Below are 15,160 nucleotides of genomic sequence, written 5' to 3'. Positions count from 1 at the left end.
TTCATGCGCATTTTAACAATTTATGCGCATCTTGGAATTTCCATCCAGGATTTTTTTTTAAACAATATCCCAAAATGTGCATAAAAATAGGTAAATGGAAACACAGCTAATGACTGACAAAATACAAAGAGAAGAAAGAATGTTCTATTTTTGACACGAATACACATAATACTTACTTGATGCTGATTGCGAATCTCTCAGCCTCTGCTGTTCTCTCTCGGATCAGATAGGTGCCGCTGCTGTGAGACTTCAGCAGGTTGTCGGCCTGCTGCCGCTCCATGTTTCCCGCAAACCTGAAGCCCATAGGGAAAACACTACTCATTCACAAGCCCGTTCAATACCTTGTACATCAGTACAGCAGTTCTCACAGAAGTTGTTACCTCATTAAAAGACGACAAAGACCCAAAATGCCTCACAATTAGCCTAAAGATAATCAATCATCATCACTGATTCTAGTTATGACATATATAATTCCATGCAAATTTCACTAGATCAAAGTACAGTAGCATAGTGCAAAGATTTATAACTGTAATTATATTTTTATTAATGTAATATGTAAAATGAGACTGTAAACAGTGTATTATAAACAAAATAAATCTAGTAGTATCTTGGCATTGTAAAGAGTAATAAAAATGGAAAAATCAATGTGTTCTCAAACAGGATGAGATACCAGGGATAAACGTAGTAATCCATTTCTCTGGAGGACTGACGGCTGGAAAATGACTGGAGAGGCTGTAGAAAAGAAAACCATCCAAACATCATAAGAGACCACAAGAGCTGGTTTCATTTCTAATAGTATAGAATACTGCCTAAGAAAAAGTAGGAATAATTTAAGAAAATATATGTTAAAATGATTTGATTTTGCTTTTATCAACCTGTACCTTAGGGTCTAGACATGGTTTCACACTGGAACTGGGGAAGAAGCCAGTCTTTTGGGTTTGGATGAGCTTGCCCTTAGAAAAAATGCAACGATTGACAGGTAAAGATTAATGAATCAAGGACAGCAGGTTATAAAACTCATGCCCCAGGTTTCCACAGACAAGACTTAAGCCTAGTCCCAGACTAAAATGCATGTTTGAGCTGTTTTAACTGAAAGCAACTTGTAATGACATACTGTATGTTAAAATATGACAGTGCCATCTCAAGATGCACACCAGTAATGTTTTTTTCTAGGGTACGTTTATAAAAGCTACTTACATGCCGTAACTGAACTAAGGCCTAATCCTGGCTTAGTCTAAGCCCTGTGAAACCAAGCTAAACTATATTAGGTATGACAAGGGTCCAAAATTAATGCCAATGGTGTGTGAACTGTGTGACATCTTAGTGCCCTGCAAACAATGCTGGCTTTTTGCGGGCACGGTGGGCTAGGGCCAGCCCACACCAAACCTAAACAGGCCCAGTGCAGGCTTGCCCAGGCAAGGCCCACAGCTTTAGGCTCACTGCGGGCTCTCTGTGAGCAGTCCACACTGGCGAACTGCCCACATTAAGCCCATGATGGCCTAGAGCAACTTTTGTACCTTTGGGCCCATGCAGGTTTTGTGTAGGCAGCCCACTTTCGTTTCCCATGCTCTGTTTGGCTGTATTTTTATACAGTATTTTCTGTTTTCTTAAATTACATACAAATGTATGTAAAATTACAAAAATAATCTGTAATTAATACAATAACAAAACAGTTAGATGATAAAACGGTCAAATGACTGGCAGTAAAGTACAATCTCCTTATTTAAATAAGCTGAAAACACAGTCACATGACCAGCAGCAACAGAACTTTAAACGCTAACAGATCTGTCTAGATCTCAGCATCTTTACTTATTACAATCCAATTTGACTATTTCTTTCATACAAAACTTTTAGATGTTGATTTTCTATTGAAAATAGTCAATTTTGAAGTCACTGTTATGGGGGTAAGCGTTTGCTTTAGTTGGGCTCTTGACCCTTGACTTTTCAGCATCAGTTGTTCTCTGGCTGTTATAACTGTGTGTTTCTGAAGCACATTTGTTTTTAGCAAAAATTATAAGAGAAATTCTGGTTAGATGAAGATAACATTGATAATTCAGTCATCATGTAGTGGTCAGAATCAAAGAGATTTACATTTTACAGAGTATGATTTAGGGGATATTTGAGTGGCAGATGCCCCTACCAGTCATTGACCATTTCTTTTTTAACGATCATTAACTGTTATTTTCATTAATGGTAAATGTGTGGCACCCTGTGCTGCCAGATTTATTGTTGTAGATTAATAGTGTGGGCCCTGTGTGGGATTCCTGGGGGCTAAGTGAGGGCTGCCCGTTCAGGGCCAGCGCTAAGGGACCAACGTTTTGCCAATGAGCAAATTCTCAGGGGCCCTGCGCTGGCAGCCTGCTGGGGGCCCTTGCGCTAGCCCTAAGTGGGCCCCAGGTTATCACTGTAAAATATTTCATTTTATAATATCATACCTCCCACCATGATGTGTCTGGATCTCCCTTCAGGAGCTCAATGACTTCTCCTGTCTGGAAGCAGAGTGGTATCTTGCCTGGCGGGGCAGGGGTACCATGGTAATTTTTGATGGCCACCATCTTTGGACCTTAAGAACAAATTAAAAAAAAAAAATCTTATCAGAACTGCAAGAAGAACAAAGTACATGGACTTTTATGATTTATATTCTTAGAACACACACATACTCTGTGTTTATTGCATGCATGTACTATACACTAGATGTCAGCAGAGAGCTGAAATATAATTTCTTTAGAGCAGTGGTTCTCAAACCCGTCCTGGAGTACCACCAGCCCTGCACATTTGTATGTCTCCCTACATCTGACACACCCATTTCAGGTCTTGCAGTCTCTACTAATGAGCTCATGAGTTGAATCAGGTGTGATAGATGCAAAATGACATACAAAATGCGCAGGGCTGGTGGTACTCCAGGACAGGTTTGAGAACCACTGCTTTAGAGCTTGTGTGCTAAATGTGGTCCATTTCAGTTTAAGAGCCTGAAGTTGTGCGCAGTATCTAAATTTTTCATATTGACATAAACTGCATTTTTCATATTGACGTGACTAGTATCTCAGGAGACAAAAATCACATTCTACTTATATTCTTACCTGATTGTGAAAGCCCCGGCTCCTGTAAATAGACAGAAGGGAATTAATGATTAAATGCACTTCAAAGTGTAACATAGTTTTTATATAAGCATATTAGGCATCTTTAAAGTGTTTTACACTTTAAGATTAAATAAAGTAGTGAAGTTTGGTAAAAAAAAGTCAGTAAGAGAGTATGATTAATTCATTAGACATTAGTGTGGAGTAATCTGAGAGATGGAAGTTTATTAGTTGAGGCCACTAAAAACTCACCGAATCATGCGGACCTGAAATAATAATGAGAGAGAGAGAGAGAGAGAGAGAGAGAGAGAGAGAGAGAGCGCATGGTCAGTGGTTTGTACTCTTTAATTAGGGCAGATGTTGCGTACATGTGGTTCTTTAAGAAGCAGGTTTCTCTGAGAGACTTACTTATTTTGCAGATGGTAATGATCTCCAAACACTCCTTATGGGCGCCGGTCCCACAGCGTGGACAGTAGTATCCCTGGTAGAAAATACCCCTAAAGAAAGAATGATAGGATAAAAGTGAAAGACACATACTGAAGCTAAAGTGTTAAGTGTTAGTCGGAAAGCAGCTAGGGCCCTGACAAATTAGAAATGTCAATATAATACAATAATATGTCTTCATTTTGTGAGTTCCTACTGAAGTTCAAACTCATCCACACACAACAACTATATTTCGTTTTTGAGACATGCTCACCCAAGCATAACTTAGAACCATGTTGCTAGGATGTTGTGAGTAATTGCTGAGGCATTGCTAAGTTGTTCTGGTGGTTGCTAGGTTGTTGCTTTCTAGCAAGTCTCTATGTTAAGACAGGCAGCAAAAAATATTAGCATTCCTGATTCAAAACAGCTTTGTTTTTGTCCACATGAAAAACAATTACTGTCCAAATAGGGCTTCAGTCCACATTGACCAAAGTCCTCTTTGGACAGGACTAGTTTTCCTGGAGGACATTAGAGAAAGTCATGTTTAATAAAAAGGCCCTATTTGGATGGTAATCGTTTTTCACGTGGACGTCTGTAATAATAAATTTGCATTGCACCTGAACTCAGTGATAAAAACCATGCATTTGGATGTCAACGGTGAATATTCACGATGAAGGAGCAAGTTTTGTGATCCTACAAACCTGGGAACGTGCTGCTTAAGCCAAGTTTACACTACAGGACTTTAAACGTCGGCAGATCGCTGTGCTGTTCAGACTACGACTTGCTGTGGAGTCTTGAAGTCGTTGTGGTGTTCTATGTGACACTACGTAAATGATCTGCAACAGGAGGTTACACACTACACGAGCTGACGACAACTGTCACCCAACGACTTTATTTGAAAATGGAAGTTGTGAGGAAATTAGATTAAATTTTGAATTAAATTTAATTTAAATAACTGTTTCACACATAAGTTTAAAACATTCTGGCTGACCTCCCAGAGTTAAGGCGACTGTTATTTTAGAACGTTTCTCTTTATTGTTTCCATGACGACGTGTCATGCTTGTCACGTGACACACCGCGGCCAGCCGGCCACACTGTATGACAGATGTATTGCTTTTCTCACCATGTCATCAACTATCTGATATTCTGATTCTCAAATATGTGCAAGTGAGTGTTTTGTCATTTAAAAACCTATATAATGACCTTGATCTTAATATATAACATGAATTCATCCATTTGTGCTGAAATACATGAGGCCGGTGAACTGGGAGAACAATAGAGTGAGTGAGCTTTAGTTACTTACACAATGTTTATCTGATATGAATAAATGTCGGCAAATTGTATTTGAATGGATTGTTATTGCTGCTTCCATAGACATCAGTGTATATTTCATTGGCTGTTGCATCGTGACACGCGACACCACAGGATATCGAGTCGGCCGACAGCTCCAGATATTTAGCATGCTAGATATTTGTCAGGCGTCAGTGAGGTGTCAGCGACGCGTCAACGAGCCTCTTTGATGTGTCGTTGGCTAGTTCACACATAAAGATTGGCGAGCTCCGATCACTTGCTGATTTTCCCCCAGTCACAGCCAGACCTGAGCTTGTTAACCTGCAAATCGGGCTTAAAATCCTGTAGTGTAAACTTGGCATAACGTGGTCAGTCGCATGATTGTCTGCTGTAAATTAAATGTCATATGCTTTGAATAATAATAATAATAAATTCATATTTAATTTAATAATAGTTAAATAATATCCTATTTATGATTTGATTATTTAAATCTCCTGTTTAAAAATAAGAAGATAGACGCACTACAGTTGAAATGGTTTTGTCTTTCTTTTTATCTCAAAATGATGTGTCATTTTAAAATTTTGGAAATTAGCGGAAATAAATTAATGCAAACTTATTTACATGAGGTAAACATAAAGCTGCTTGGCTTATATGTTTAATGTATATAATTGTATAGGACAAAAATACATTTTAAAATTGTATCGCTGTAACGGCCCATTTCAAATGTTTATGTGTTTTTTCCCTCTTTCTCCTTTTGCTGAGGTAAAGCAGTGATGAAATATTGTTTTGTAAATACTTCCCGGCATTTCAGTAATAAAAGTGTACATATTTAAAATGCATGCAAATTACAGTGAAGTGCAACAGTTATCATACTGTGTTCTGCAGTGGTCATAAAGGATTTAAACAGTGAATTTTAAATTGATCTCTTCTTGTAAACTCAGAGATGTGTTCCGCGAGATCACCTTCCGTATTAAACTTGCGAAGATGAAAGCTTTTTTCATAAGTTGAATACAGAAAGCGTAGGATGTAGCGTAAGTGTTTTAAACTGCGAGAGGTGTTACACTTTCTTCCTAAGTTGAATACGGAAGGCGGTACTTTATAACTTGTTAAATATGGATATTTTTCTTAAACAAACGCATCGCTTCCCTTCAGAAGGCCTTTATTAACACCCCGGAGCCGTGTGGAGTACGTTTATGATGGATGGATGCACTTTCTTGAGTTTCAAACAGGTGGTTTTCGTGCACTGCCATTATAAAGCTTAGGAGCATCAGGGTGATTATTAATATAACTTCGATTGTATTCATCTGAAAGAAGAAAGTCATAGACACCTAGGACAGCTTGAGAGTGAGTAAATCATGGGGTTATTTTAATTTTACAGTGAACTAATCCTTTAAGTTTTTTCTGAAAAGGTCTCTTGGCTTTGTGCTGATGCCTTTATCATTGCTATAGCAAACAATGTAGATATACCAGATACTGACGACACTGTCTGAAACAGATAAGATGTATCACTTGATAGTACGGACAATCAGTCCTACAGTAAATATCACATTTGGAAACCAAATGTGTGTGTAGCATCTAAAGTATATGATGTTCTGGTCCTGACTTTAATGCAATTATATGCTTTTTTTTTTGTTGCAATTTTATCATCCGTGGGGCCACACATTTGATTACTTATGATTCAACAAGCTGCACAATTTAAGTTATCGTTCATGTCCGTAGCACAAACAGTGCGGCACAAGATACACACTGAAATGTAATACTTAAAAGCTTGTTTAAATTCTAGGCATGAGCCATTGTAAAAGTGATGCTTGGCTTTGGAAGCCAACTAATGCATTAATACAGCCCCAACAATCACTCAATGTGACTCCATATGTTGGTACAACTAAGCGGCAACATTCAACATCAAAACAAATCCCAGGCCAGTTTGCACACAGATTGAAACATGGAGCCGTTATAATTAGCAGCCAATGTGCACACTAACCTGCGCTGCAGGGTGGCAAATTTAGGTCAGTGCAGTATGATTTCACACGAGTCAATACAGCCAATCAGCGAAGCAGCTCATGTAATAGAGGTCAGACCAGTAGCCTAGTAACATGGGTCATAGCCCGTTTCAGTCCACTGCGCTGCCTCTGTAATTCAGCAAGAAGTGGTGGTTGTGTGTGAGAGCCCTCACCTCAGCAGCTTTTTACAGGCTCTGCAGTTGGTGTTCTTTTCAAACGTGTGCATTTGGAAGTTGTGCTGGTTGGCAGTGGCTCTTTCGGGTTTGATGTTTGACCTGTGTGGATGGATGATTGCACATTTGTGATACGGTGATCAAAGAGCAAAATACTGTGTAATTTTGACACTGGTGCGGTACTAACGTACATGGCCATCTCAAACTGCTCCATCCACTTGCGCTTGGTGTCTTCTGTCTTGCAGAAGAACTGGAAGCCCTGTTTCCCCTGCAGATGGATCAGGTAGAAGCCATAGGACCACTGAGGGTGGAAAGAAGAAGGTTGATGGAGGGAGGGATGATGAGGAAAGACAGAGAGAAAGCAGCAATGGATTGAAAATGTTTTCAGGTTGTTCACATATCCGTCTGCACTGTTTTTTTTTTGGCAAAGTCACATAGTCCGTGAGGGATGGATTGCTAATGTGTGTTAAATGTGCGCTATTATTAGGAGCATATCCAAGTGTTTGTGCGGAGTGTTGAAGCTGAAGTATTAGCGCGCTTACTGCAAGAGATGTTGGCACCAGCGCAATATTTCTCATGTCTGTGAGGCAAGTAGCCTATACGTGGAGTTTCGGTTCATTTTGGTGACCCGCTCCAGTTCATGGAGACCGAGACGGCAGAAAGTGCATCCTGGATGTTTGGGGGCGGGACATTTTTGCTTGTCTCCTGTTTTTGAAAATAGCCAAAAGCCTTTAACTGCATCAGCCCGCAAACAACAATTTGTTGCTTGCTTGTCTGTAGCATTAGTAGGACCCACATTCTCATTCTAGAAAGAATTTCTTTGGATAAAAATCTTGTAGTGCAGGATGAGTCATCAATTATTTTAAATGCATTTACACTACCATTCAAATGTTTGGGGTCTTTTTTTTATTTGATAAATATTTTGGGGCACCGATGTGGCCAGATGGTTAGAGAGTCAGACTTGTAACCCGAAGGTCACGGGTTTGAGTCTCAGTACCGGCAGGAAATGTAGGTGGGGGAGTGAATGAACAGTGCTCTCTTCCACTCTCATTACCCACAACTGAGGTAAACAGCAAAAATGGCTGCCCACTGCTCCGGGTGTGTTCACGAAATACAGAGCACAAATTCTGAGTATGGGACACCATACTTGGCTACACGTCACTTTTCACTTTCTATTTTTAGGATTTAGCCAAGATGAAATAAAGGCTTTTTAAAATAGTTTTTTTACATGATTCAAGTGTCTTGGATTATCCATAAGTTAACATTTCTTGTTATTATCATAGTAGAAAGTAGTTTTCTTATTCAGAATTATTTGATGAATAGAAAGTTCAAATGAACAGCAATTATTTGAATTCTGTAACATTATATAAGCAATAAATAAAAGTATTAATTTCTTCTAAAAAATCTTACTGACCCAAAACAATTACATTAAAAGTTAATTTAATTTTGCTGGACTAGCATACATCTCAAAGCTAATAGATGCAGACTAATTTTGACTTCATGGGGTCTTTTAGATGCTGTGTCAAGTAAAAAAAAAACTTTGAAAAATGCATCTCAATGGATTCTGCAGCACATCTTTGGAAAAATCTTAATCAAATTGATTTGTAAAAACAGCTGATTCAATTCTGGGAGCATAAAGCTGCTGTGTATCTCTTGAGATGACAGAAAACAGATCACAACATTACACAAGTGAAAGGCACAATCACAGCAACTCAATTCTTAGAGAACATGAGCATTCAGCTTACCATTTTCCCACTTGACTGGTAGGCATGCAAAGAGATTGAAGGCGGAGAGAGAACAAGAGAGAAAGAGAGGGACACCCTGTTACACATGCATTCTCACATACATGCAAAAATTTCTGATTATTAGATTCATGAAGAATGCATAGGCTTCTCTAGATTTACACACAAGCTAGAACACTGAAGAAGGCAGTGCATCATCTCTGATTGGTTGAATTTATGAGCATCATGCTTTAACATTCAAGGACAAGTGTATAATTAACGCAGTCCATCTGTGCCGTTCACCAAGCAAAAAAAAAATCAGATCAAACCATTTGCCTTTGCAAGTTTAAAACACAATACATAAAGATCACGGCCGTAATCAATTTGAAAGAAGCAGTAAAATCGGGTATACTTATCCTTAAACAAGCCCAATGGCTGGTGAATCAATGGCCTCTCACCTTTTTCATATCACGGTTATTCATGGGGTCATCAGACATCTTGTAAAAGTGAAGCTCGATGATCTCTTTTAACTCATAATTATAGTTTTTTCTCTTGCAAACAATCACAACTTTATCAAATAGGAAGATGTATCTAGGTACAGAAAACAGAAAAAAAGATCATCTGTTTTGTAGCAGAACAGGTCAAGGACCATTTTTATTGTTGCATATGAAAACATATAATGAAGGTGCAGTCGTACCTGTCTTGTTTGGTCCGGTTAACTATAGAGCACACTTTAAGCTCTCCGTCTATCTTTGGCCTACCGTACTCCTCGAGCTTCACCTGCTGTGAATCACATGTGCGCGCACACACGCGCACACACACACTTATTACATTTATATTGACATACAGGCTTGAGGAATTTCAAATATTACTTTGTGACATACAGTACATCCAAGCATCACTAGTTCCAGTATACAAAGAATTTAGCATCTTATTACATAAAACAGAATAGCAAAAATAATGACGGATTTCTCAAATACTGCCCATCTGCCAAATGGACAGTTCAATGGATAGACTTTTCACTAAAAAAATTTGTTTTGCAAGCATGTCACAGGTTTTGGTTTAGATACATTTTTGCATGTCAGTTTTGTTTGTAGATTCTTTTTTGTGAATCAGTCACTGATGAATGTACAGTAAACATTTATATTGGTAGGTTTCAACTGAAATGACAGTGCTTGTTCTTTCCATCTGTGTTCATTTTTAAAGTATGTTTAAAGGAAAAAAAAAAATCAAGAGTTTTTGTTTGCAATATCTTTTTTTCCTGCATATTATACTGTATAATTACATATACTGTACTGTATAAACATAAGAAGAGTATCTTAAAATCTTAAAATAAAATATATTACAGTATTGCTACAGTTGTTGCTATATTAGGAGCTATTAAAGGCATGGCAAAGCTCACAGTGAATGTCTTTTGTCCGTAAGTGGCATGCCTTATTGGCTCATTGATGTTTAGCTGCAGGCATCATCTGCAGCACAGACCCTCACATAAATAAACCAGAGCTGATACTAACTCCTACATTAGCTACTGAGAGAGAATACACTGATTTCAATCCCTTTAAACACAGTCCTAAACACATCCTGTGCTTGTGGCCTGGAGGCTTTCAGGATTTATTTTACTGAACAGTAGTGACAGATGGGGGGCAGGTGGAGGCTTGTAAACAACTAAATGTTTGGGGATAAAGAGGAATTGGCCAGCATGCTGAAATGTGCACAACCTCAGACATCATAATTCTTTTAAATGACACAATAGAGGGTCCAACCTGATTTTTGCAATCCTCATAAAAGCTATCTGTGAAGGTACTATGAATTAGCTTTAAGTCAATACCAAAATTCTGATACCAGCTGTGTGATGTTCTCAGCATTGAATATTACACGTAACTTGAGGTACCCCAACAGAACAGACAGAACAGTAGGCTGGCCATTGAATATGCATGATATATTAGCACAGCATTTAACTGGAAAGAAGTACACATAGAAAATGTAATGTACTGGTAAACAAGGCCCATCTATTAATCAAACAGGGTCATAAAATGAATTATTACTGGCCAAGCTTTAACCTGTGCACCGTTTCTGCATTGATTATGCCAGTGTATCGCACAACTTCATGAACACTTACTAGATTTTCTATTGAGCTCTGAAATTCACTTATTTTCTTCAGAGTTTCATTGTCTCTCTTCACCTCATTGATGTACATGGCCAGGTCCTTCAAAGGCAGATAAACAGACAAAGGAAAAACACTCAGATAAAAACTCCAAGCCACTCGTCCCCCAAAATACAAAGTGCCAGAGATTCTTACAAATAAAAGATCTTTAAGGTATAATTATATTACAAACCAACTGTTGACATCAAACACTGTATGGGGATATTAAGATGTATATTATGGTTGTATTAGAGTTCACACCTGCATGGCTTCTAGTGCCTCTTTAAGCTGCTGCCTCTCCGGCCGGTCCATAGAGTGACTTACTAACTCCTGCGGACACACAGCATAATAATAAGTCATGCATAGAGACTTGGTCTGTTTATGGTAAAAGGGGTGAATCGCATGATGACATATCCAGGTGATATTTTACTCCAAAATACATTATTTTAATAGTAAATTGTCCTCCAAAGCTGCCAAATAAAAAAAATAAATAAATTGACATTCTTAGGTGTGCAATTATTCCAGTAAATGCAAAGACACTGACCAAGCAAACCAATATGACAAACAATAGGCTAAAAATGACTACTTCCATGTTTTATCCACTAAATTACCTTTTATTATCAATGGAAAGCACGCTTTCTTTCTCCCTCTCTCTCTGCACACACACATACTATACATGCACACTCTCACATAGACTGTAACAAAGATGTGCAAAGAAACTTGTGAATATGCATGATATACTGTATTAGCATATCATTTAACTGGAAAGAAATACACATAGATGCACACAGAACTGTGGCGTGCACAGACCTCTGTGGAGGCAGGGGTGAAATCGCGTCCTGGAGAGTGTGGGGGGCGGGGGGGGATAATATGATTTAAGCATGGCTGATTTAAACAGTGTCACTGTATCCTCCTCCCAATGCTCACTTCCCTATATCCTGCCCGTCAGTCACGTTACACTCTTTCTTTCCGCATCCATTATTAATGTGTGTTGTGAATTAATGATGGTTTGTATCATGCAGGGCGTCCTGTTTTATACATGATCTCTATTAGCAGTGGCTGGGCAGAGTGGAGAGCCACATGGGTCTAGTTGGATGAGGTACAACGATCTGAATGTTTTATAAGGTTTTGGGGTTCACAGGAGGTGCTGTTCTGCTGCTTTCAAACTTCAAACCAGAATAAATGGAAGTTGAACAGGTTCCTTAATTTTTCTTAAACAGTGACAGATGAGCTCAAAATATTTTTGATGATGTGGAGAGGGTCTCACCTTAAGCAGAAGGTGGTATTTAAGGACTCTCTGCATGGGGACAACCAGAAGATCCTGCAGTTTGAACTTCCCCTCCTGGACTTTCATGGTACACTCCTGTAAAGGAAGGTTGTTGCAACAGGTGAGCAGTATGAAACTCAGAACAAATACAGAATAAAACCCCCCAAAATGGTATTTTAAACTAACAATAACTGAACACACCCTTCAGGAATGTGGCATATTTTAGAGTAGAACAAAATTGTAAGGTGAAAAATAATGTAAAACAAGACTTTACATTTTATCGATTAGGATTTTACTGGATCGTGGAAAAATAAATGGACGTGAAACATGTTAGATAATGATATTATATGATATATTATATTATATGATATCATTTTTTCCCCATATTTTATTAATGGTTATGGTATTTGTTTTTTCTTTGAAATAGTGTATACTATGGAAACCAGTTTTCACTTTAAAAATAAATTTAAAAGATGTGAATTTATATCTCACAACTGCAACTTTACATTTTCATAATTGCAACTTTATATCTCACAATGTGACCATTTCATATATTAAACACAATTATCTTTTTTTCCTACTCTGAAGTGGAAACAATTTTTTTTAATCAAAAATTTATTTCATGTTGTCTACAGTGTATAAATTGTAAAACATCTTTTCCTCTGCACAGTGGATTTGTCATCTTCACTTTATGTGTTAATCTTCATTTTTAATCTCCCTGTTCTCATGTGACAAGTAGGCAAGGAGGACGGACAACTCAAATGTCACGCTTGACATTCAGAATGGACTGAGGAAGAGGTTCATCATCTCCATGACTATGAATGACTCCACTTCCCTCCTGATGAAGGATCTCAGAATAATCCACTACAAGAGGCTCTCGTTTCTTTCCAAGAGGTCTCGTAACTGCACTCTGAATGGACTGTACCAGATTACAGAGCCCTTCTTGTGTGTGAGATAACAGGATGATAATTATGTGAATTTGTCAACAATTGTGGTTGCTGTGATTTCATCTGTAATCTCCTCTAATCCCGCCTGGAAATAATGGCTTCTCTTGCCAGTATTTATTTTTGAAGTCATTAAAGTAACCCACACTGCCTCAAACTGGCAGGCACAAAAACAGCCCTGTAGTCTTTGCATCCTGAGCAGCATTAGCAGAGAGCAAAATTAGTTCATGTCCCAAAACTGTCAACAGCAGTCTGCTGGGAGCGAACACTGTGCTGGGGCTGACCACTGGAGCGGTCTCTGGGAGAAAGAGCTGTAAAAAGAGTCTCTTTGTGGCAATGTCTCTGCTTCAGTGCACTGCACTGACTGATGAGAAATACATTTTAACAGAGTGTGAAACCTGCACATTGTTTAGTAGATTTTGAGCATGATTAATTTTTTACTTCAAGTAATAGTTCACCCCAGAAAATGTAATTCTGCCATCATTTAATCACCCTCATGTTTCAAATGCACATAACTTTGTTGGGACACTAAAGGAAAAACAAATAATGTCCTGATTTCTGTTTTCCATGCAATACTTGAGGTTTCAAAAAAGCAGCACTGAGGCATGGACTCTACAAGACCCTGAAGGTGTTCTATGGTATCTGGCACCAAGGCATTAGCAGCAGATCAAGTCCTGTAGGTCCAGCACATCTCACAAATATTCAAATGGACACTCTGACATGTCTGCGGCTATGCAGCCCCATGTGCAGCAAAGTGCAATGCACTGCGTGTTCTGACACATTCCTCCCATAACCGTCATTAAAATTTTGTGTTAACCATCTCGGACCAGACGGGATAGCCTTCATTGCCCTCGTGCATCAGTGAGCCTTGGGCGCCCAACACACTGTTGCTGGTTTGTTGTTTGTCCCTGCTTGGACCACTGTTGGTAAATTCTCACCACTGCTGACTTCGGAGCAATTAACAAGCCGTTTCAGACGTACTCTGAACCAGTCACCTTGCCATAACAATTTGGCCCTTGTCAAAGTCTCTCAGATCTTTATTCCTGCCCATTTCTCCTTTATCCAACATACTGATTACTAGAACTGATTGTTTGCTTACCATCTGATCTATACAGATCTTAATATCTTAACCTTAATATGTGGCCTTGTTAGGAACTGATCACCGATATTAACAGTGACTGCTCTCTCTCTCTGTGTGTGTGTATGTATATATATATATATATACACACACACATATACATACATTTTTTATTATTTATATCTTTTGCTGTAATGTGTCAGTAGGAAATATCAGTTTACATTTCCAAACATTCCTTTTGCCATTAATTGAATTAATTAGCATTAAAACACATTAAAATGTATAATATTAGACTATTCAAATTCAAGCACTTCTAATTATTAACACTACTAAATAGCATCTGTGTACCATACATTGAGGAGCCTACCTCCACTTTACACTTGACATCTTCCCGTGTGGCAATCAGCTCATCCAGTGTCTTCTGAGCATTCTCCATATGGCTGCAGTACTGGCCATAGATGAGCAGTCTACAAAAGAAAGATCAAAAGATTGATACCATGCGATGACATTCAGGCCGTTTCTCAATTTGGGTTCTTAAGCGATCTTGCGTCCTTGTGTTCTCCTACTACGTCATCATCACTCATCAAAGTCCATTTCCAATACTCAAAAACGCAAGTACAGAGAATGCATGAAAGTACCCGGATGTGGTCTTGATATCGAGGATGAATCGAGCGCAGACTTGAGAGAATCGAACTATTAAAAATCCCGTAAGTCATCGTGGGCGGATGACGTAAGGAAGCTTGTAAGCTTTAAACTTTTCTTGTTCTCACTCTCAAGAGAGCCCTGCTGAAAGCTTGCAAATACATGATGGCTCATGAAAGTAAACATTTGTCTTTTTGTTTGGCATAATTTTAATAAAGTTCTAATACCTGGAGAAAGCCTGTCATATGTCATAACCCTAACATTAAAGGGGGGGTATCACACACAGTTTCTGCCAATCTCATGTTAATCTTGAGTACATCTAGAGTAACAATGCATCCTTCATATCTCTGAAAAGTCTTTAGTTTTATCATATTTATAAAAGATAGAGACGCTAAACCGAGT

The 15,160-nt window shown here is 38.5% G+C and overlaps 1 protein-coding gene across 7 annotated transcripts in view; it reads right to left on the bottom strand.

The window, feature by feature from the left end:
* Positions 1 to 15,160, bottom strand: part of vav2 (vav 2 guanine nucleotide exchange factor) — a 183,066-nt gene that overhangs the window by 5,979 nt on the left and 161,927 nt on the right. For 3 of the 7 annotated variants that reach the window (XM_051876804.1, XM_051876805.1, XM_051876808.1), the window contains exons 9-24: positions 14,484 to 14,583; positions 12,095 to 12,190; positions 11,089 to 11,157; positions 10,804 to 10,890; positions 9,382 to 9,467; positions 9,143 to 9,275; positions 8,709 to 8,723; positions 7,155 to 7,264; positions 6,964 to 7,065; positions 3,486 to 3,574; positions 3,330 to 3,343; positions 3,081 to 3,102; positions 2,436 to 2,563; positions 882 to 953; positions 671 to 732; positions 177 to 293 (exon numbers count right to left, since the gene is read on the bottom strand). In XM_051876804.1, the coding sequence (XP_051732764.1) occupies positions 177 to 293; positions 671 to 732; positions 882 to 953; positions 2,436 to 2,563; positions 3,081 to 3,102; positions 3,330 to 3,343; positions 3,486 to 3,574; positions 6,964 to 7,065; positions 7,155 to 7,264; positions 8,709 to 8,723; positions 9,143 to 9,275; positions 9,382 to 9,467; positions 10,804 to 10,890; positions 11,089 to 11,157; positions 12,095 to 12,190; positions 14,484 to 14,583 (1,302 nt within the window). The remainder of the gene's footprint in view (positions 1 to 176; positions 294 to 670; positions 733 to 881; positions 954 to 2,435; positions 2,564 to 3,080; positions 3,103 to 3,329; positions 3,344 to 3,485; positions 3,575 to 6,963; positions 7,066 to 7,154; positions 7,265 to 8,708; positions 8,724 to 9,142; positions 9,276 to 9,381; positions 9,468 to 10,803; positions 10,891 to 11,088; positions 11,158 to 12,094; positions 12,191 to 14,483; positions 14,584 to 15,160) is intronic. The other 4 variants (XM_051876807.1, XM_051876809.1, XM_051876810.1 and 1 more) reach the window with 2 other exon arrangements.

The sequence above is a fragment of the Ctenopharyngodon idella genome, chromosome 21 (genome assembly GCF_019924925.1).
Source record: "Ctenopharyngodon idella isolate HZGC_01 chromosome 21, HZGC01, whole genome shotgun sequence".
Taxonomy (NCBI): Eukaryota; Metazoa; Chordata; class Actinopteri; order Cypriniformes; family Xenocyprididae; genus Ctenopharyngodon; species Ctenopharyngodon idella.
Note: the sequence above shows the minus strand (reverse complement) of the source record. Positions and strands in the feature narration are given on the sequence as shown.